General features: G+C 41.4%; 1 protein-coding gene across 1 annotated transcript in view; it reads left to right on the top strand.

The window, feature by feature from the left end:
* The window catches only part of CEP72 (centrosomal protein 72), a 49,531-nt gene extending 29,844 nt beyond the window's left edge, over nt 1–19,687 (top strand). The window contains exons 10-13 of the mRNA XM_032235894.1: nt 3,832–4,034; nt 5,655–5,781; nt 15,475–15,586; nt 19,537–19,687. Of these exons, the coding sequence (XP_032091785.1) occupies nt 3,832–4,034; nt 5,655–5,781; nt 15,475–15,586; nt 19,537–19,687 (593 nt within the window). The remainder of the gene's footprint in view (nt 1–3,831; nt 4,035–5,654; nt 5,782–15,474; nt 15,587–19,536) is intronic.
* The last annotated feature ends 4,470 nt before the right edge of the window (nt 19,688–24,157 follow it).

The raw sequence follows: 24,157 nt of genomic DNA, 5'->3' as shown, positions 1-24,157 counted from the left end.
CTCACAGTGGGAGTCACAATTTGGACTTAGTGGGATTTTGGGGGGGGGGGGGGGGGGGGAGTAATGACATATACTGTATGTATGTGTACATACACACACATATACACACACACATGTGTGTGTGTGTGTCATTAAGGTATACCAGCATCAGCCAGTTTTTTCCTGTGCATGTTCTTCCAATGCCCCTTTTTCTTCTTCAATTGTTTGGTATACTGGGAACATTCCAGGCCTGCATATACTCTTTGGTAAATAAGGGTGTGCCAGCACTGCTGCATGGATGAAAGACAAGAAGAACAACTGCAGGAATTGGTTACATCTAGGCTACTGAAAAGAACTAGGGATGACATGATAGCAGTGTTCCAATATTCAAAGGGCTGTTACAAAAAAGAGGGTGCCACCAGAAGGCAGGACAAGAAGCAATGGATGGAAACTTATCAAGGAGAGAACTAAGGAGAACTAATGAACAAAGAAGTAAATTCCTGACAGTGAGAACTATTAATCAGCTGAATGGCTTGCTTTCAGAATTTGTGGGTGCTCTATCACTGGAGGGTTTTAAGAAGAAATTGGACAGCAATTTGTCCAGAATGGTATAGGTTCTCCTACTCCAACCCCCTGCATAATTGTATGATCACAATTGAGTCCAGAACTTCTGTTGCTAAGTGAGACAGTTGTTAAATGTATATTACCTCATTTTACAACCTTTCTTGCCACAGTTATTAAGTGAATCTTCAGTTGTTAAGTTGGTAACATGGTTGTTAAATGTATCCAGCTTCCCAATTTTGTTTGTCAGAAGGTCACAAAAAGTGATTATTTGATCCCAGGACACTTCAACTGTCATAAATATGAGTCGGTTGCCAAGTATTTGAATTTTGATCACATGACTATGGGGATATGATAACGGCATAAGTATGAAAAATTGTCATGAGTCAATTTTTTTAGTGCTGTTGTAACTTTTAAGGCTAAATGAACTTTTATTAGTCAAAGTCTACCTAAAAGACCTCCAAGGTTGCTTCCAATTCTGTTATTCTGTTATTCTGTGGACAGTAAGTGCAATAGGCCAGAACCTATGTTGACATATCTGCAATCTGTGGGACATAATTAGCCACGGTTATTGGTGTCCCTGAGTCTTTCATAACTGTTGTACCAAAGTCTATGCAGGACAAAAAAAATAACAAAGAGCAGGCCTGGCAGGGGAGAAGATGGTGGAAGTACACTAAAACTTTAGGGGCAGGAGCCCTCAGCCTGAGGGTTTTTCACAGAGCCTGATTACAGAAACTTTTGCTTCAGCACATACAAAGAGACTGGGACTTTGTAACTTCTCCATCTCCAATATATTTTAATATCAGAGAGGTAGCCCACAACAGTCATGAGCAGGTATCATTGCCTTTTTGCACTTTGTAGGTCTTCTTGAAAGTAATCAATAGCTGACCAATTCAGAATTTCAAGTTTCAAGTTTATTAGAATTTGTATGCCGCCCACTCCCATAGGGACTCTGGGCGGCTCACAACAGACAAGAAACATTTAATTAAAAAAAAATAGAGATAAAAAATAAAAATACAGTATTAAAATACATGTCACCCATTCCATCTAAACGGGGCTGGATATCAATCAACAGCCCCAGGCCTGCCGGAACAGCCAGGTCTTGATGGCTTTACGGAAGGCCGGGAGAGTGGTAAGGGTCCGGATCTCTGCAGGTAAATCGTTCCACAGGGACTTTGCTGGCCTGGTATCCTTTTTTCTGTTTAAAAAAAATATTCAAAAGGAAGTTAAAATATAAAACTCCTAAAAAATAAAAAAATTAAAATCACTAACCACAAAAACACAAAATAATCATGACATTGAAAAATGCATTGAAAAATAAACCAACATATACAGTACACAACAGATATTATCCCCCTAGTTAAATACTGATTTATACATTACTAAAATATTGGTTCCCATCCCTTGCGAAATAATCCTCCTCCCAAATTAGTGAATTAGTAAATCTATTTGCAAAATATTGATTTGTCATCTATATGCTATATTGAGGACAAAATAGTTAATAGCAATAATAATAATAATTAAAACAAGGTTAAAATATCAAAACCCTTTGTTAACCAGCTGTTATCATAATTGATTCATTGAAAATTTGTCACTGTATCCTATCTACCCCAAACCATCCCAAAATTAAGAGTAATTCATCCTGGATCAAATATCCATGTTTGTTTCTTAATGGCACTATTATCAATTATTGTCTAATTAAATCCAATATTCACAGTAGGCCTATCTTGCAAACAAAGTCCAAATAGAAGTGGTTTCCAATTAAGGGTAATAAATTCATTCTCCAATTTCCTTCAGTCCTCCTAGGAAAGAACAATTTGTCACTTCTCCCTTCAGTCAAGGGGTCCCTATCCCTTTGCTCTGCAACTTTCATATCAGTGTCCTTTTGTGAATCTAACTTATTCAGAGCTATATGACTCTGTGTATTTTCCACAACCGTTATCATCTCATCAAACTTTTAAAAAAAAGCTCTCAATTAAAAATTGCATGTTACCAGAAAGTCTTTTCTCATATTTCAGCTACTACTGCTTGTCTGTAATGTGATACCTTGTTGCTCTGTGTAACTTGATCAGGGAACAAAGAAAAAGAACACTGAAGCAGAAAAATTTCTAGATATTTCAACCCAAGATTGAAAAAAATTTTCTAAAGAAATAAACTCTGAATATTTTGCAAATATAAAAAATGCAAAAGTCTTGTGGTGAAAGTCCAATATTAATGTAAATAAAGTGAAAGCACTTCACCATCCCAAAACATGCCATGTTTCATTATGTGGAAGCAGAAGTTATTCAAAGCAGCAACATAAAGGGAAACAAAAAAAGAACAGTTAGAACTTTTAAGGGCAAAAAGGAAAATAAAACAATACATTCAAAAAGTGAAAGTTAATACTCAGACTTCCTTAGTAAACAAACTGCTGACAAGGAGGATGGATTTGCCCAGGGACTTTCTAACCCTTCCCATGGGGACCTGGAATCTTCAAGATTCCCCTTCCCAGGTGGGTCCACACCTGCTTTGGGTCATTCCTAAGTGCTCCCATTCAAATCCAGGGAGGAGCGCTGCCAAAGAACATCAGCATTGACCGCCAGGGAGAAGAAAGTCTTTTACCGTGCAGCAGCCATATTGGAGAAGTGCTGGTCTTGTACCCTAATCAAAGACATAGTATCCTGCTGGAAGGCTCAGTCCTTTTGCCTTCTAATCCAGTTGATCTGGGATGGGCTTTTTACCAGACTCTCTCTGGCTTGTTGGCTGCATCCCATACAGTGTTCTTTAAATTGTTGCTGTCCTCTATCAACAAAACTCCTTCTGTAGCCAAGGACCATGATTCAGCACCCCTTCTATTTCTCAAGACCAGGTCTGTGGAACTAGTGGCTCATTACTCGGTCTGGACCTAGGTAGCCTTAATTGCCTATGGTTTTTTTTTTTTTTTTTGTAGTGTACAAATGTTTGCCTACATTTATTTCTTCAGATATGCAAGTGCAGAATGCTAATAAGAGTACCCAACCTTTTCCTGGAAAATAATAGTATCAATACTAACTTTTATTATCAAATGATCTTAATTGATTTTGCAATCCTTAACTTTAGCTTACTGGTTTTAAAGTGATCAAAACTCAGACCTATTATATGCTGGAATAATATACTGTGGAATGTAAACATGTCTGCAAGACACGCTATCTATAACAATCCAACAGAATCATAAAATGAATTTTCTATCATCCAGTATTTTATGAAGGCACTTGTTTTGTTTAATTTTCTGTTCTCACTAATTATAGACAGATAAATTTCTTTACATCCCAGATCAAGCGGAAATGGTTTTGTCTGCAGTTCAGAAATCTTTGCCAGCAGGTCAACAGAAACATTATTCCACAGAGAATCAAGAGGTGAATAAACTTCTCTTAGAGAAAGAAGCCTTACAAAAGTGTCTAGCTCAACAAGAGAAACAATATAGCATCAGGATTAATAATCTAAAGTCAGAGTTGAGCAAAAATAAGAAAGATATGGTGAGTAGAATATAGGTTTTCTTTAATACTTTAAAACTTTTTTTGTGTGAGAATAGATATGTATTCAATCTTAACTATACTATAACTAGTTACTAATAATAGCAATAGCAGTTAGCAATAGCAGTTAGACTTATATACCGCTTCATAGAACTTTCATCCCTCTCTAAGCGGTTTACAGAGTCAGCATATTGCCCCCACCAATCCGGGTCCTCATTTCACCCACCTCGGAAGGATGGAAGGCTGAGTCAACCTTGAGCTGGTGAGATTTGAACTGCTGAACTGCAGATAACAGTCAGCTGAAGTGGCCTGCAGTACTGCACCCTAACCACTGCGCCAACTCGGCTCCTAATAATCCTATGCTAGGGCAGGAATTTAATAGTGTGTGCACTCACATTTATGAACCAGTAGGGAAGGTAAGTGTATACCATTCCTGTCCACAGGGCAGGATTGGTAAGCAGATAAATAGGGGCACTGCAGGGCCTCTGCAGTTAGTCATTGGGGCAAGTCTGTCTGAATTGTATGCACATGACAGCAGGAACACTGTAATAGCCATGACTTTAAAATTGGGTCATAAGTAACTTTTGGGAATTCATAAATCAAGAGCTTCTCTTTTTCCTTAAAGGACCTTCCAGAAGGTGATCAGCCTAATGTCCTTATTCAGTTGCTAAACTAGCCTGGGAATTTCATTGTCTTTGACACTTTTCTGCTGGCTCCCTATCAAACTAGGACTAAATTTATACAGGTAACCCTCAAGTTATGAATGTAATAGAATCTGCCAATTATATTCATAACAGGAGGATTAATCAATTGGATCATGCTAAATGAATGTGGTATCTCCCTGCTTTCTTCAATGCATTCATTAACCTAATGCATAGGTCGTTATGTGCACATGAGGTATCTCAGGGTAGGGAAGACCGTGGGGAGGGGGGAGCTAGTGGTGGAATTACCCTTCCAATTACCCAAGACCTCCCCCCATCCACTGAGATATCTCATGTTCAATTTACAATTCCTTGGGGTCCCCATAGTTACTTCCTCTTCCCCTATCCTGACCTGCCAGGTTTCCAAAGGCACTGGGCCTGCTTTGCTAACCTCCCAGATTCCAATTGCCTTTCCCCATCCTGCTCCAATCACTCATTTATCTTCTCAAAGATCTCCAGTGTTCCAGAAGAGGCTGACCCATGTGCAGAAAAGGGCCATCTTTTATTTAAATGTTAGTAAAGCTATAAGAATATAAGAACTAAGAAAAACAGCTTTGCAGTGTCTGAGTAAAAAACAGCCACTTTTCTCCCTGTAGGCCTCATTTGGTCCCAACCTGGATGGCACCATGGATGTCTTCTGCTTGCTACTGGTTTGAATGAGTGGTTTCAGGGATTGGGACACGGAGACAGTAGCCACAGCCAATCAACATGGAACTTGTTTCCTTTGTCTCATTGGACTGAACTACAAAGCAGGCCCAATACATTTATTTTAATTTTATTTCCTAAGTGAAGACTTTTTCATTTATTTCTATTAAACTTGATTCTTTCATTTTTTTGCTTATTTTTCTAACTAGTCTCAAAATTTAAAATGTGATTTTAATTTAATGGTGTTCATATGTTTTCTTTACTCTTCTAAATTTAGGATGCACTGAAACTCTATTTAAATAAGTTACTGAAAGAAAAAGATGGCTTAAAAGTTCATAAATTCAAAGTGGAAGAAAGCATTCAGTTTTCAGATACCGCTGATACAACATCATTACAGATTACTGGTAAATTCTGGGAAAATTTTGTTCCAATTACCTTTTCATTGTCAGATTATAGGTAACTTTAATTATACTCATTAACTATATATACTAAAATACAAATCATCATTGCTAATTTTACTAATATTGAATGTATTGTAGAAATAGAAATAAGTAGATAGTAGTTCTTTGTTTAAAAAGTCAGATTCTAATTAACAAGTTTAGTTTGCTGAAGCTTTGCTTCTACTCTGAGCCTCTTGAAAGATGGGATCTAGTGTTGTGATCTCATAGAATCCCTTCATGTAAGGAGATTCTTACTGAATCTCATTTTTCATTGACAATTCTTATCAAAATTGATTATATATGTTTTCAATATCAATGTTAACAATAATTTATTATCAAGGGAATATATTAATGCATCCCAGAGTTTTGAAGGAGCTGGCAGAGGTGATCTCAGAAACATTGAATCGTTCAAAGATCCCAGAGCACTGAAGAACTATCAGAGGATTGGAAAACTGCTGATGTGGTTTCCATCTTCAAAAAAGAAAAAAAGACAGATCCAGGAAACTACAGACCAATCAGTCTAACATCAATATGCAGGAAGATCCTAGAAAATATAACATTGTGGAACACATATTTTGTTTCCAGCTTACCAGTATTATATTTCAATTGCTTATTTGTAAAGAGCTATGCAAAAACAGCTCTATTCACTACAAAAGTTTCATATTTATAGAGATAAAACAGGAGAATTTTTTAACTTTTTAAGCAGTTAGAGAAAGAATAATATATGGCAAATATTGTTAAATATTCAAAAGGGTTCAGAAAGTATTATACTGCAAACCACTTTCTTGAAGAAGCTCCTAAATATAGCCCCTCATCATGTTCTCCTATGCGCTGCTTGGAGACTCCAAGCATGGGTTAAATTAGTCTGGTTGCCCAAGGACTGAGTTCAAATTCTTTAGCCACGCCTCCTGTTCCTCTTTAAGGCCAGTTTTTAACTCAGTCTGGCCCACTCAGGATGCACTTAAGTGAGCTCTAGCTGTTTTAGTTAATTTGGCTTGGACTCTCCAAATTGAGCACAGATTTATTGTTTTAGTTTGTGTGTATTTTCCTTTTGTCTTTTGCTTTTGAATTGGATTGTCTACCTAAGTGAGAGAGCGAGGAGCAAACTATTGGGGGGGGGGTGATTGTCTTCCATGCTTTCTGGTCAGAGGCTTGACTGCTTAGGGGAAGCTGCAGGTGTCTGGCGCTGTGGACAGCTTCCCCAGACCATATTTTTTAAAGTTGTCAACTTGGGAGGTTTTTTTTGCGGTGAGCACGGCTGCAGCCACCATTTTGAATTCACCCTCCCTCTGCGCCTGGCAGCCAATTGCAAGCCTCCACTTCGTGCGCTTTTGTTGGTGATGCTGGTCTGTGCTGCTCGTCTCCTGGAGGATCACCGCTGGGTGGTGTGTGGATGTTGTCTGGGTTGCTGGCAACGCTGCTACCACCCAAGCCTTTAGTTTTTTATTCTGGGTGGCCGTGCTGTTTTGGCCACCACGTGGTCATTCTACAGATCCTCCATTTCACCACCAGAAATTGCCCTGCAGACTTCGCCTTCTGTAGCGGCAGCAGTGAGGTGAAGAGAGACCACGTGGCTACCGAGGCTGCAGGAACCATGCAGCTGCGTTTGTTTCTCCTCGGTGTGCTTGGCCGGTGTTTCTCAGCACAAGCACCTTTCTCCCTTGGTTCCTGTGAGAGGGCTGCAACCGGCTAATCCATCTGAGCCTGCATCGGCTGGCCAGATGCTGGAATGCCTACCACCGCATTGGAGTATCCGGGGCTTTGGGACACATTAGTTCTGGCCCGCCTGTGCCAACACCAGGGACAAGGCCAAGGGGAGGAGCAGGATGGCAGGCAAGGGCAAGGCCTTAGGGGAAGCAATCCCAAAGTCCCAGGGGCAAGGCAGATTTGTGGGGCTTCAGGAGGTGAGAGATCTCTCCCCCATTAATCGTCCAGATCCCCGGCAGGAGTTGGAGGAGGAGGGCGAGGCCTTAGATTTATCTCCTGATAATTCAGTGGTGGGGCCCAGCTCTCCAGGCCATTCATTTCAGTTGGAGCCAGACTTGCCTTCTAAGTCTCCTCCTAGGCTTTCAGGCCCAGAACCTTCTTCCTCACTTCCTTGGGCTAGACATCACTCCAGGGAGGATAGGGGCCTAGTGCTTTCTTCTGAAGTGCAGGAGGTGATTGCACATGCCATTTCACAGGGGATAGCTGAAGGACTTCAGCACAAGTATGGCCAATCAGAAGGCAGACACAGGAAGAACCCTGGGGCTTCCATGCGCAGGGTGGGGCACTCATCCCTGGAATCTTCTGCCATCAGCGAGGTTTCTGTAGGAGATGAGCAGGATCAGGATGACCAGGAAGTGTCTGAGGATGAAGATCTTCCTCCAGACACCCCTGCCTTCTCAGGGTTGTTCAAACCCACTACATTCAAGTCCATTTTGCATGAGGCAAAAGCCATCACGCAACTTTGTGGGTCCTCCCAATCCCAGGAACAGCATGTTCAAAACACAGGCTCTGGCTCAGGAAGTTGTCCTTGTGCCTGAACTGTTTATGGAAGTGGTGCAACGCCAATGGTCCCAGCCAGGTTCCCTGGCCACTCCTAGCAGGGAGGACAAGAGACTCTATTCAGTGGAGGTGAATTTGGAAAATGTCCTCAAATTACCCCCTGTAGATCCTCCAGTGGACTCTGACATCTAATTCGGTTCTTTCGGCAGACCTTATGGAGGGTCTCAAATCAGAGGATAGGAAGGCAGTAAAGGCTTGCCACAAAACGCACCAAGCGGCAGCCTGGGCAATTAAGGCCTCTACCTCTGCCTCCTTCTTTAATAGGGTTTCTAACCTTTGGTTAAAGCACCTGCAGTATAAATTACCAGCAGAGGACACATGTTTCAGACAAGACATAATTAAAATTATTGCAATGGCCCAGTATTTGACTGATGCCTCCTTAAATGCAGCAAAATTTGCTTCCAGGGCACTGGCATCTAACGTAACATCTCAACACCTCCTCTGGCTTCGCCATTGGCAACTAGATATGAAATCAAAATGGAAATTGGCCGTTGCCCCCTTTAAGGGTGACAAGCTATTTGGGGAAGCCTTGGATTCTATGCTGGTCGAATCCAAAGATAAGAGGAAGGTTTTTCCCATCAGTAGCAAAAAACAGGAGAGGAAGAACCAATCTTATTTTAGGAGGCAGTTCTTTTGGGCATCTGATTCCTCCTTCAACACCTCAACATTCCACAGACCATATTCCCAGCCTTCCGAAGGGTCTCAGGGCAGGCAGTCCTTTCGAGATAGAGGCAGGCAACAGTATCCCTACCATAGGACTAACCAAGGAGGAGCCTCCCAGATGCCCTTCCGTAAGACCAAGTGACCAGCATGGTCTGTCTCCCATCAGTTCGCCGACCAATGGCAACTTACCACATTGGACTCTTGGGTTCTACAGATGGTGAGACAGGGCCTCACCCTCGAGTTCATTTCCCTTCCCCTGAGGAACTTCATTCACTGTAACACTCCCTCTTGCCCAACCAAGAGGGAGCTGATGCACAAGGAGATTCAACATCTCCTGGAAATCAACGCCATAGAACCAGTGCCAGTAGATCAGGAACAGAGGGGATTTTACTCCATCCTATTCCTGGTACCAAAGATGTGAAAAACCTCAATTACCATGTAATGTACAGGAGGTTCAAAATGCAGTCCCTGCAAACCATCCTTGAAGGGATAAGGCACAGGGATCTACTCATATCGGTAAATCTAAAGGAGGCATATTTGCACATACCAATTTGGCCTCATCATCGAAGGTTCCTGAGGTTCTTCTACGCGGGCTGATACTACCAATACAGGATCATGTCCTTCAGCCTGTCGTCAGCACCCAGGACCTTCAGTAAAATTCTCTCAGTGGTGGCAGCAGACCTCAGAAGGAGGCCGGTGAGACTAGTATGTTACCTGGATGACATCCTCATTAATCATTGTCAAGGGAACAGACAGTTCGCGACTTCCGTGACACCATGAGAAGCCTCCAGGCCATGGGTTCTCTGTAAACCTGGAGAAAAGCCACTTGGATCTGACCACTTGGCTCCTTCACTTAGGCACGGAAATCAGTACCCTAGCTTGCAGGGTTCACCTATCAAAAGAGAGATTAGACAGCCTAAGAGCCCTAGTTCTCAAGGTGCAGAGGGCAAGGCAGGTGCAGTCATTCATCTGTCCCAGTAATTGGGCAAGATGATTTCCTGCATAACAGTGGTCCCCTGGGCAAGGCTCCATGCAAGGGCACTCCAGTGGATCTTGTTACCACTACAAAGAGCCAACAAGAGCAGTTCCCTGACATCAGTCCGACTTTCCCTGAAGATGAGGCGCTCCCTCTGATGGTGGCTGTCTCCGGTCAGGAAGAAAGGCCAGCTGTTCAAGAAATCAGAGCAGCTGGTAGTGACTACAGATGCCAGCCTATTCAGCTGGGGCACCCACCTAGGCAATCAAGTGATGCAGGGCAGGTGGTCTCTAGAATCAGACCGCAACATCTACTGCCTGGCGCTGAAAGCAGTGAGACTCGCCCTTTGCCATTTCAGATGGGATATGCAACACAACCTCGTCTTGTTTATGACAGACAATGTGGCCACCAAGGCCCATATCAGCTGCCAAGGGGGATGCACTCCCAGTCCCTCATGACGGAGGCAGAGGCCTTGAGCAAGTGGGTGGAACAACATCTTCAGTCAATTTGGGAGGACCACATCTCAGGAGTGGACAACACTTAAGTGGGCTGACTGAGCAGGACCATCACAGACAATTCAGAGTGGCCTGCATCCGGACCTCTTTCACCAGCTAACACTGAGGTTTGCAGTTCCAACAGTTGACCTTTTCGCCAGCCAGGAGAACACACAGCTTCCCCCCTTCTCCCATTTCCACTCTCCTCAGGCAGAGGGGACGGATGGCCTCTGCTGCAGGTGGCCGCCCGGATTTCTATACACCTTCCCACCTCTGCCTCTGCTTCCACAAATAGTTCACAAGATCATCGCCAAAGGGGCAGAGGTTCTCTTGGTGCCCCCTCATTGGCCCAGGAGGTCTGGTACACCGATCTCATCAATCTTTCGGTGGTGAATCCCTGGCTCATCTCTCAGGATCAGGTCTCCCTCAGCCAGGGGGCCATTGTCCACCCAGACTCCCAGTGGCTTCAGTTATCTGTCTGGCACTTGAGGGGGACTTCCTGAGGAGGGATAATTTTTCAAACAAGGTGATCCAAGCGGCCAGGAGGCTCTCAACCACCAGAATTTATGATTTGATTTGGGCCACGTTTATTCCCAAAATTAACACTTGGTTTCACAGGTCGCAGGAGGTTATTCTACTGGACTTTTGCCCGCAACCCAGACATCCCAGGGAACATACCTCACATATACTGGATGTGCGATGAGCTGTACGTAGCTACGTGAAGAGAACATGGAGTTCCGTAGGTCTGAGCCATTTTCGTATCTTTTCAACCAGGGTCAATGGGATGCAAGGTGACATCATCCACTATAGGCTGATGGCTGAGGGCATGCATCGCCCTGGCATATGAACATCAGTCCAGAGCAGTTCCACACAACATCACCCACCACTCCACGAGGAATGCTTCCACGACACGGCCTGGGCAACACAGGCAACAATAGAGGACATTTGCAGAGCAGCGACGTGGTTGTCCCCCCTCTTCATTTGTCCGGAACTATAAATTGGATACAGCCGAGGCTTCATTTGGCAGATGGGTGCTGCAGCAAGTGCATTCTGTAGCCGAACTGTTGGCCTCTTCTTCTACCCGCCCTGGGGACAATTAACTTGGGTATGTCCCATGCTTGGACTCTCCAAGCAGCACAGAGGAGAATGACCATTGGCTTATCTGAAGGGTCGTTCTCTGTGTGCTGCGGGAGAGTCCAACCCCACCCAAATATCGTGTGGGTCCAAGGTTTGGGAACACCAGACGATCTCCACACCATTTCATCGCACCTTCTGATTCCAGGAATCATTAAAAATCTGGCCTTAAGGAGGAACAGGAGGTGTGGCTAAAGAATTTGAACTCAGTCCTTGGGCAACCAGACTAATCGATGCTTGGGCTCTCCTGCAGCGCATAAAGAATGACCCTTCAGGTAAGCCAATGGTCATTTCCTTTATACTATGCTTAGTACCTATGTTCTTCTTGAATTTGTGAAGATGACCATCAAAGATACAGACTTTGAGGGACATTCTGCATCCCATTTTCACTTAATTCTTTATAACTGGTTACAACTATAACCAGTTGCTTATAGTTTTCAGCTTTGAGATTGCCCAGAAAATTATGGACTACTGCAACAAAACTATTCCAAGCCACTTTCTCCATCCTGTTCAGCTTCTTGGCAAATTCCATGACTTTCTTTATCTGTGGTTTAATAAAGATACCAGCTTTATCTTTGTCTCTGACAGCTATAGAAAGAGATCTTTGAGGTACTTGAAAGGTGCCGACTCTGTTTTTAGAAACATGACAAATTATTTGATGAGGCTTAATTTGATATGCAATTGTGGCATCAGCACCTTCCAAGGGTTTATCAGTGGCTCCCACTTTATGCTGTTCTTCCCTATGGAGAACTTGGTTCACTGTGGCCTGTTCCTTCTGTGATAATGCACTTTAGTGACCTGGCTGTCCCAGAGGCAAAGAAACCCAATAAAACTTATTGAAACTGCCTTGCAGGCTCATCAGGAATGACACCATTTTGAAGTCTCCAATGACCTCCCAGCCATAGTCACCATACTTCAAATCACTCAGTAACATCTTGACACTGGTATAGTCCTCTTTGAGGTATACAGACTGAGCCATGGGTAGAGATGGGTACTTGTTTCCAGTATGAAGCCATATAGTTTTGAGGTTCCTGAATTCTATGAATAGCACCATTCACTTGTGTTACAGGCAATTCCTATAGCTTCGAATAGGCCAGTGTTGCAAAAGAATAGCCCATCTTGCCAACTGAAGATGTTGGGAAAACATTGGTGATGCTTTCTCTGTGACTTGCATACTTTCATCCAATAACTTCCACTCCTTGAGCATAGATGTCAGAAGCTAATCAAATTGTGGAGGTCTTTCTGGTTGGGGAAGTATGACTTGCTTTCCTCAGCTGCATCTGTGAAATTATAATCTGTATCTGCCATATTTTTCTTGCTATCTGAGTTGCTTCTTTCTCCTGAGTATGACTGATCCCTCTCTAGAGGGATGGTACTGGGAAGCTCAGGACAGTGTGGTACTGGAGCAATGGATGGATACATGATAGGAACTTGCCAGTTCAATGATTGGAAGGGTTCACCATATAGAAGTATTAGTTGCTTGAGTGATTAGTTGGTTCCCATCTAATTCTTCAAATAACAAACTTCATGGCTCCTTTTCCCCCCCTGTAGAAGCCTGTAAACATGGCAGAATTATATCAATTTTTTAAAATTGATATTTTACACATTACCTAATGTGCAAGATATTACCATAGGGTAAAAAACATGTATCACAGTCTGTATTTTCCTAGAACATTGAAAATAGGGAAAATCGTCTTAATTGCAACTTTTTAAAATAGTAATGAAGCACTGAAATTTAATCTAGTGAACAGCAATTCTTCACCTTCAAGACTTTTTTTTGCAGTGTTTGCATGTGAGCCAAAATGTACTTTGTAGGCCTCACACATCTTGCCAGATGTTTTCAAAGAGTCTTGATAAATTGTCCACATACATAGCAAAATCCAAAATGCAAAATGCTGGATTCAAGCAACTTCTTGATGCCATCTAAATCAAATGTTACTATTAAGTATTCTGTTACTCAGCAATTAGACAAATAAAAATGTTGGTGTAACACTTGTACTTATATATTTCTATGACTACTCCTAGAAAGTATTCGAAACTTCTAGAAAATTCCAAACATTCTAGAACCATGATGGTGAATTTATGGCACGTGTACCACAGGTGACACGCAGAGCCATTTGTCATGGCACACAATGCATTGCCTTGTCAGCTTCGGCTTTCTTTTGAAGCCATTTTTTGCCCTCCAGAGGCTTTCCTGAAGCCTCTGGAGCGCGAAAAACCGGACTTACAGGCAAACCGGAAGTTCAGAAACAGACTTCCGGTTTCAGAGGCCTTCAGCAGGCTTCTTTGAAGGCTCTGGAGGGTAAAAAAAAGACCCTAACAAACCAGGAGTCACTCCGGTTTGCTCGTAAGGTCATTTTTTGCCCTCCGGAACCTTATGAAAGCCCTTGAAGGCTCCGAAGGACTAAAACCAGTTCTACAAGCAAACGGAAGTCCATTCCCAAACTTCTGGCTTGCCCATAGGGCCAGTTTTTCACTCTCTGGAGGCTTCAGGGAAGTTCCTGAAGCCTCTGGAGGGCCTCTGTGGGGGCAGGGGAAACTGTTTTCACCCTCCGCAGGTGCCTATAAAGCCTCTGGAGCCTGGGGAGGGTGAAAAAAGCACGCCAAAAATGAGGGGGAATGCTGGTCATGTGTGCATGCGCGCTGGGGTTGTGTGCCTAGCATTATGGGTGCGCTTCCCCCCTTTTGGCACAAAAGCGAGCCAAAAAGTTCGCCATCACAGTTCTAGAACATTCTAGCCAATTCTAGAACATTCTGGACAGTCCTCACAGTTCAAAAATATTCTAGAAGTCTAATCAGCATTGAATGTGAATCAAAAATGTTCTTGAAAAGAGATAAATTTCAAAATATCAGTGCCCTGATCACATAAGCAAAAGTTTTGTGGAACAATGGTTATTTTCTATTTATTTTAGGCACAAAGGGTTAGGAAAACATTCTTTGTACCCAGGAACAAAAACTAAATTGAAATTTGTCATGTAGTGATCAAGTAGCAGGTATGTGAGTAAGCAGATTTATAACTAGAAGCCAACATGAGTTTGTCCAAAATAGATCATGTCAAACAAATCTTACTTCATTCTTTGACAATGTGACTAAATTAGTGGACCAGTGAAATGCAATGGACATAGTATAGTTGGATTTCAATAAGCATCACCACCAGATGTATTTGCAACTGGCTGACAAACGACACTCAACATGTAGTATTTAATGGAACAACAACTACATGGAGGAAAGTAAGCAGTGGATACTCCAGTGTTCTGTTTTAGGGCTAGTACCCTTCAATAACTTCACAAAAGATTTAATGAACTTCCATCTATTACTTCTTGTCCTCCCCTCAGATGTTTTGGAAAATAAGTTGACCCTTCTCTTCTCTCTGTCAGGCCCTGAAGTACTGGAAAGGACTATGTGTTATGATATAATTCATAGTCCTTCCCTTTTTAGGCTAGAGGAATCTATTTCTCTCAATTGTTGATCATATGGTTTAACTTCCAGACCACTTATGATATGTGTTGTTCTTCTCTGCACTCTTTCTATGGTCTCAATTTTTTTTATTCTGGTGACCGGAATTTAATTCTGTCAAAATCAAAATAAATGATCAGTGAAAAAGGTACTATCTTATATGATACAGTTGATTCTAATAAAGGTCAGATATACCACTAGCTAGTCTTGTACAAACTCAGATGGCTACCTGTGTAAAATGATTTGGAGAAAAATAAAAACTGGAAATTCATAAACAAACTCATAATCTTTCTCATGTTACTTTTCCTTTATAGTTTCCAATTATTCCATGTGTGGTATTTGTGTGTTTGTAACTCTAGTTCTTTTTTTTTTTAACTCTTGCATTAGATTTTGAAGACCACCATCAACTTTTAATTGACGAGAATGCTAGTATGAAGAAACATCTCCAAAATTTTAACAAGATGCGAGAAATGACAGAGATGTTACAGGAAAACCATAGGTAAAGAATCCCAAATTTTGCTCTTACATGCTAATATTTAAAAGTAATTTTACATCCCAGAAATCTCACCACATTCTTCAGTTCCATCTAGCCAAAATTTACTTTATTCAACTTAACTGTCGGTCATTTCCAATTGACTTTGAACTTTTCATAGCTTAAAAGGAAAGCATCGCAATGCAGTCAAACGGATAAATATATAATATAACAATAAAGAAGCTAAAAAATCCACTCTTTCTATTCTTACCTGTTCCTATTCCATTCAGTCAGGAGTACCTCTATATTCAAACATCAGCTTTGAAGACAAGCACTGCCAAAAATGGAATGGCATCACAGAATCCTTGGAGCAAAAAATGAAAGATGTAATTGAGTACCTTATTGAAACAATAAACCCCATGGATTACTGCCCCTTTCTTCTACACATGAGGACCAATGACCCAACAATGAATTTAAAAACAATAACGAGATTATGAACAGCTGGGGAGGAAAGTTAAATAACTAGAAGCACAAGTGGCGTTTTCATCTATACTTCCAACAAAAGGCCAACATACAATGAGGGAGCAAAGGGTTTTAGAAACAAACCACTGACTTAAAAAGTGTATTGTCAATAGAATTTCAGCTTCCTAGACCATGGTCTACACAAAGGACTACCGTCAAGGGATGGAGTGAATCTCACAAGAACTGGAAAGAATATATTTGGAAAACAATTGGCTCATCTTATCAAAAGGGCTTTAAACTAAAATGAGGGAAGGGGCCAGTCTTCATGACCTTGAGAACCTAATTCCAAGCAAAAACCACTAGCTTACCAATCACATAAGGAGGAAGGGAGTAAAGAGAAAAAAGAAGTAAAAAAAGAAAAACATAATGAAGTAGAGAGTGATGGAAAGAATGGAAATTCCAGTTACAGAGAAATATAAGAAACAAACCCAAGAACAATAAATAATTCAAATGCCCATATACTTACACTCAAAGTTTAGGGAACAAACAGGGTTAACTTGAAGTATTAGTACATGAAAGCAGATATGATATAGTAATCATTACTGAAACTTGGTGGGATAAAACACATGACTGGAATGTACTGATGGAAGGATACAAACTATTCAAAACAAACAGACTTAACAAAAGAGAAGGTGGAGTTGCAGTATATATAAAAGATCGCTATATCTCTACAGAAATATACAAAATCAAGGATGAAAACCACCTAGAATCCATATGGTCAATATAAAAGGGAGGAAAATGACATTGCTATAGGCATATGCTACCAACCAAGCAGAAGAAATAGAGGAATCAATTAACAAATGTATGCAGGAAACATACCAAGTAGTAATGGGAGACTTTAACTACTCTGATATTAACTGGGAGACAAACTCTGCAGCAAGTGCGAGATCGAACAGATTCATAACCAACTGAGCTGACAACTTTGTCCTTCAAAAGATAGAGGAGGGAACTAGAGGAAAAAGTACAATGGATCTAATTCTTATTAATAGAGAAGAAGTGATAGAAGTTGCCAGAATCTTGAACAACAGTGACCAGGTCATACTGGAATTCAATATAATGTAAACACAAGAAGCAGAATATAATCCAACCAGTACCTTAAACTTTAAAATAGCTTATTTTAACAAACTCAGAGTCTAAGTAAAATTTCATGCATAAAAATCCTAAAGGGGAAAACAAGCATAAAAATCCTAAAGGGGAAAACAAGTCAAAAGTGTGGGAAACACTGAAAAATATGATCATAAAAACCCAGTCCAACACAATACTGCTGAAAAAGAAAAACAAGAAATCCAAGAAGAACCAGGATCTGATAAACTGAAAGACAAAAAGGATAAGTGACAAAAATGGAAAGAGGGACACATAACTATGGCAGAGTATCAACAGCCGGAATCTGCAAAGATGAAGTCAGGAAAGCAAAGATTCAGAATGAACAAAGACTTGCAACAAAAGGAAAAGATAATAAAAACAAATTTTATTTCAACATATAAATAACAAGAAAAAAGTCAAGGAAACAGTTGGTACACTAAAGAGAGAAGATGGCAAGGAAGTAACAGACACTAGAGAGAAAGCAGAGTTGCTTAACTCATTCTTTGCATCAGTCTTCACACAAAAAGCCCAATCTACCAAAAACATAACTATGAAAGACAGACTATAAATAAAAATTAAAATAAACAAAATGGCAAGAGAACACCTGTCTGACTTTGATTAATATAAATCACTGGGACCTGATGAATTACATGTCAGAGTTCTAAAGGAGCTGGCAGATGTCATCTCATCAGTGGTGGGATTTAGCTGGTTTGGGCTGGTTCGGGCGAACTGGTTTTTAAATTGCTGGCTGGCCCTTCCCCTAACTGCCCTGCCCCTTCCAGGAGTCCCCAGGTGCCCCGTTTTGGCTCCCAGGTAAGTACAGGGAGGCCTACTAGGCCCAAAATGGTGTGCGGGAGCGGGTGCAGCATGGATCCCCCAGGTCCTGTTTTTTCTCTCAGGGTGGCAGAAGGCTAAGTGCTGCCTGTCACACCCCCTGGCCATGGCCACCATGGGCACATCCTCCCAGCTGATCATTAGGGCAGAGAGTCAGTTGTTGACATTTGAATCCCACCCACCACTGGAACCATTGTATCGTATCTTTAAAAAATATTGGAACATCGATTCAAAATGCTTGTTGATGGTGCCATCAAAAGTACAAATAACAGAGGTGACAAGGAGTTGCCTTGGAAGATTCCTCATTTGATTACAACTTCACCAAGTTCTTCTCCACAGGCCATCAACTTAGTTTGCTATAGCTTCATAGAAATCTTCAGCAATTTCTGGATTTGCTGCTAATTCCAAAAATGTCTAAGCATTTCTCAACCCAGCTGTGTGGAACAGAATCAAATGCTTTCTTATAATCTATCCAGGAAGTGAACAAATTTATTTATCTTTTCTTTTAATTCTTCAAAACCAGTTTATCAATCATCAATTGATCTTTAGTTCCTCTTGAATTTCTGCAAACTTTCTGTACAGGTAGTAAATCGCTGTTTTGTAGATATCCATAAATTTGGTTTGTAAAATGCCTGTAATTAATTTGTATGTTGTTGGCATAATTTTCTATATCCTTCCTAATCAAAAAGGTTGTTAGCCATTTTTCACTTTCTGGTGCTTTCAGAACCTGATTCATTTGGTTTGCTAATGTTGTATGCAAACTTGTTAGTGATTTCAATCAGAATCCATGCAGCTCATGTCAATGGAGATCTCAGTCATTCAAGTCATGTGCCAAAGGCTTGCAAACTTGCATGAGAAGGAAAATGTCTTCAAGGAAAAACAAAGAAAGTCCAGTTGCCTTTTGAAAAAGCACCTTGGGATAATTCAAACAGTTTGTGTCCTGGAGTTGTAGATGCTCCATTGCGGGAGGTTTTCAAGAAAAGAGCGGACAACCATTTGTCTGAGGTGGTATAAGGATTTCTGCCTTGGGCAGGGGGTTGGACTTGAAGACTGTCAAGGTTTCTTCCAGCCCTATGATTCTTTGATTCTATGTCTAAGAATGAAAGCTTAGTAGTAGTGTTCCAATACTTGCAGGACCGTCACATAGGAATGGTGTGGATTTGTTCTCTATAGTGCCAGAAGATAGAACAAGAACCAATGAGTAGAAATTTTAAACTTGAACTTCCTAATAGTAGAACTATGAAACTGTGGAATAATTTGGTTCCTGAAGCAGTGATGCACCCTCACTGGAGGTTTTTGAAAATAATTGAACAGCCATTTGTGTAAGAAAATTTGAGGATTTCTGTCCGGCACAGGTGGTTAGACTGAAATATCTTCACAGGCCCTTATATCACTACAATTCTATGATCTACAGTAAGTTTATTGCAAAATTTTAATTGAAAAGACTTTTTTCTTCCCAGTGGGTTTCATGCCTTGAATTTATTTTCTAATGGAATATATCAGTTGAAGCAAACTTGATGTTTTTTATTTTTTTGCAGAATATTGATTTCTACCAATGAGCATCTCTTAAAACAATTAAATGAAATGCATTTAAAACATAAAGCTGAGGTGGAGCAGCTACATTGCAACTACGATCAGTTAAAGAAAACAATGAATAATCTGTCTCCTAAGTCGAACAATGATAATTAATAATAATAAAAGAACATTTGTGTAAAAAATGTCTAAATGATAAATATTATTGCGATTAGTGATATGAAAAAGATTAATTGTGAAGGGTATGTTCATTATGTTATTAAATATTTTTATATTAATAGATTATTGAAAATATTGCATTATTTTAATGCAGATTTCAATAACACATTTTCTCTTATGTGAATATCAAAAGGTGAATACCAAAAGATGAATTTCAAATATGGATCATGATTTTTACACATATTATTGATACAGAGCTACAATTTCTCATACACTAGAGATACAATTGATGCAGTATTGAAATTATTATACAATATTTCATAAAACAATGCCTACCTATGTTTAATTTGAAATCTTATTGTGCGTTCTTGGATGGGATTTTTTTTTACTTTTTTGTCGTCTTAAAAATATTTTTAAAAATCTGTTCAAATATATTTATGAATGTGTTTGAAGTAAAGGTAGTCCTCGACTTACAACAGTTTACTTAGTGACCATTCAAAATTACAACAGCATTGAAAAAGTGACTTATGACCATTTTTCACACTTGTGATTGTTGCAGCATCCCAATGGTCACGAATTTCATTTGACAACTGACTCACATTTATGATGGTTGCAGTGTCTTACTAATTTAATAACTGATGTACTAATTTAATAACTGACGTGGCAAGAAAAGTCATAAATCAGGCAAATTTCTCACTTAGCAATATACATTTTGGGTTCAACTGTGGTTGTAAGTTGAGGACTACTTGTAGAATCAAGTGTAATTTTTAATATACATATAATATTTTCCAAAAGTTTTAAAAGCAATAATAACAGCTGATAAACATTAAATTAGGTAGAGAAAATGAAAATGAAAGCTAAAAGCACAATAAAATAAGAGGAAAAAAGAGAATATATATAAAGCAATATATAAATGTATAAAGAAGTAGCTTCCAATAATCTTCACAGCAATTACAATATATATACAATTATATTTTAACTTCTCTCTTTGAATTTACATCATGACTCTCTTATTGACTCATGACTCATCCTTTCTAATCCTCAAAACCAGCAGGCCCAACCTTTCTGGTTCCATTGACTGGTGTTGATGGAGGGGAGGAGATAGTTTTGCAAGTGCTATGTGTGCAAATGAAATTTCGTGCACTTGCTTGCAGCTTGCATGGCTTGGTACTCAATGGGTTGTGGGCAAGTACCAGTGCATAGACCAAGGGCGGGAACACCTGCTCAAAACAATGTCATTTTTTTTTCATTTTTAAGGGGAAAAAAACTCCACAGAGTTTTCAGGCTCCAATAAATGCAGACATCCCTTTTCTGATCAAAGAAGTTAGTTTGTCCAACTCAGCAAGTTGTGTCAATTTCACCAGCCCTTTCTCCATAGTGAGTTGTGCTGAATCTTTCCATACTTGTGCATATAATAATCTCATTGCAGTAATCAATTAATATTTCAATTAATTGATTATAACCTTCCATACCTTTTTTCTGATCATCCAACAATAATGCTTTCAATACCATTGACTATGATATTCTTCTGGAGTGGCTTTAGGCGATGAGTAAGAAGCCTTGTGCTATCCTGGTACACTTCCTTCCTCTACGGCCATTCTCAGTCAGTATTGATAGGAGATGAGAGATCCAATGGGTGAGGGCTGGATCTATCGCCTCCTATCAATACTGACTGAGAGTGGCCGTAGAGGAAGGAAGTGCACCAGGATAGCACAAGCTCGGTACTCTCTCCGCTCCTGTTCAATATTTATATGAAGCTGCTGGGTGAGATCATTTGTCACCATGGACAGAGGTATCATAATATGCTGCTGATACTGAGCTATATGTCTTGGCTCATGGTAAGTTAAGCAATGCCATGTCCTCCCTCTCACAGTACCTGGGGGCTGTTTGGAGCTGGATGGGGAGCAACGGGTTTAAACTAAACCCTGGCAAGACCAAGTGGCTTTGGGTTTGGGGTTTGTTGCCTCAGAGAGAATTGCCACCTTTGGTCTTGGATGGGGTGGCACTAACCCAAACAAACCCTGTACGTAATCTGGAAGTTACCCTGCACTTGCAACTCCTGCTCAAAGAGCATGTTTGTGGTCATGGCCAGCAGGATCTTTGTGCAACTGTGGATTGTGAGCCAGTTATGCCCTTTCCTGGACCAACAATCCCTATTTACAGTCACTCATACCCTAGTCTCATGATGGACAACCTATGCCACAGGTGGCACATGGAGCCATATCTGCCGGCATGCAAGCTGTCAGCTCCAGCAGGCATGCGCGTGCCAGCCAGCTGATTTTCAGCTTTCCAGAGGACCAGGGGACACTGTTTTCACCCTCCCCTGGCTTCAGGAAAGCCTCCATAGCCTGGGAGACTGAAAAACAGGCCCAATGGGACTATTGGAAGTTCAGAAATTATCATTTCTGGAGGACCTCCGTGGGGCTGCAGGAGGCCATTTTTGCCCTCCCCAGGCTCTGGTAGGTCTGTTGGGCCTGTTTTTCACCCTCCTCAGGCTCCAGACCCCCAGAGGAAATACCAAGCCCAGCTTGGAGGTGAGCAGTGCGATGCATGTGGGGGGAGCATTTGTACACACCTGCGCATGTGGGGGCGCACTTTGTATTATGGGTGCGGGCACGTACATACACCATCACACACACATGCTCACATTTTTGGCACCCAACAACAAAAAGGTTAGCCATCACTGCCTTAAGTCACTTCCCATTTTAACTACTGCAATGTGCTATACATGGGTCTGCCCTTGAAGAGCATCTGGAAGCTCCAGTTGCTGCAAAATGCAGTGACCCATGTGGTTTTGTGCAGACCACGATGTCCACATGTATCACCACCTGCGGGAGCTACATTGGCTGCCTATTTGCTTCCGGGTGCAATTCAAGGTGCTGGTTGTCACCTTTAAAGACCCAGAAGAAGGGCCTTCTCCATGGTGGCCCCCTGTCTCTGGAACATCATCCCCACAGAGATTAGAATGACCCGCACTCTAGCACTCTTCCAGAAGGCGCTGAAGACCTGGTCCGGCCAGTGGGCCTGGTGAACCCAGAGCGGGATGGAGCCTATTAAATGGCTAGTATGAGGTGCTGTTGCCGGGGCAGGGGCTGTGGGGTGATTTTATTTTATTATATATAATTCTTTTATTAGTTTTATTGTTTTTATATGATGTTTTTATATTTTTGTAAGCCACTTTGAATTGCCATAGGCTGCAACATAAATCTAAATAAATAAACGCTCTTCAGTAGGATCTGGTGCAGGCCTTGGTTCACTTAGAACAGAAGCCTAAAGTGCTATAGTGCAAGATCACAAACATCTTGGCTAAGACCCAAGTGGAAGGAATTTTGCAGATTTTGCATTGTGGCTCCTCTGCAAGGCCAAGATTCTTTGGCTGGCTGTGACATACGTTTTACTCACCTTCCATGCCAAACCCTTCTTCAACAAGTCATCTTTATGTCTCTGGAACCATTCATCCATCTCCAAAGCATCTTTTAGCAGTTTCATCACCATGACCCCAGCCAGCTGCGTGGAGACTGTTCTCTGCTGCCTTGTGAGCCCTGGCGCTGCAAGTTGCATGGATGGGATGATGTAGTTAAAAACCTACTCTCAGGTACTTCTGTACTGGGGCATAAGAGAAAGGACATCAGCTAAGAAATTCTTACCACCTGGCCAGTAGCAAAGGTAAAATTGAAGCGGTTAAAAGATTGAACCCATTGGACCTGCTTAGGCGATAGCTTCCTCAGGGCCTTTAATGTCTTCAGGTTCTTGTGGGCCATCTATGCTTCAAATGAACTCTTACTTCCCTCTGAGAACTGCCTCCAGGAGAGAAGACCTTATTGGACTGAGTAAGCCTCCTTCCAGATGGTCTACTACTTCTCAGTATCAGACAACTTTGAAACATGTAGGTACATGGTGGGAACTTTTCCTTTTCGTTTCTCTGGAATAAAACTACCCCTACTGCCACATCACTGGAAATAAGAGCCAGTGGGCTAACCATGTGGGGAAGAAGGCAGAAGTAGAGGATCAACTGATCCCCCTGGAGTCATGGTGACCCAGAGGAGCAAGTGGAAAGCTAGATGAGCAGCCAAATGGGATGTCCCAACTGAGTGGATATTCCCAGTCGCAGTTTGCAGTCTGTGGCTGGAGCAACTAAAGGAAAAGTTCAGTTGCCTGGAGGTACCAATCCCACCCAGGCAAGTGGGAGTCCCCCCTTACCAAGGGACAAGAGGTCCCATCCCATTTGGGGGCAGGCACCAGCACACATAGCCCCAGGGACAACCAGTATTCTTATTCAAACATCCCAGGTTGTAGTGGGGTTGCTGCCTGGATATGTCTTAGTGCGAGAAGACTGAGTGCCATCTGCCTTAGCAATCCAGTTCAATGGGCAACCCAATAACTTGGCTTACTTCCTGATCCAAGTCTGGAACTACATGGAACACCATGGAGCAATGCATCCAGATGAGTATGCCTGAGTCAATACTT

The sequence above is a fragment of the Thamnophis elegans genome, chromosome Z, assembly GCF_009769535.1.
Source record: "Thamnophis elegans isolate rThaEle1 chromosome Z, rThaEle1.pri, whole genome shotgun sequence".
NCBI lineage: Eukaryota > Metazoa > Chordata > Lepidosauria > Squamata > Colubridae > Thamnophis > Thamnophis elegans.
This window is presented reverse-complemented; position numbering and strand designations above follow the sequence as displayed.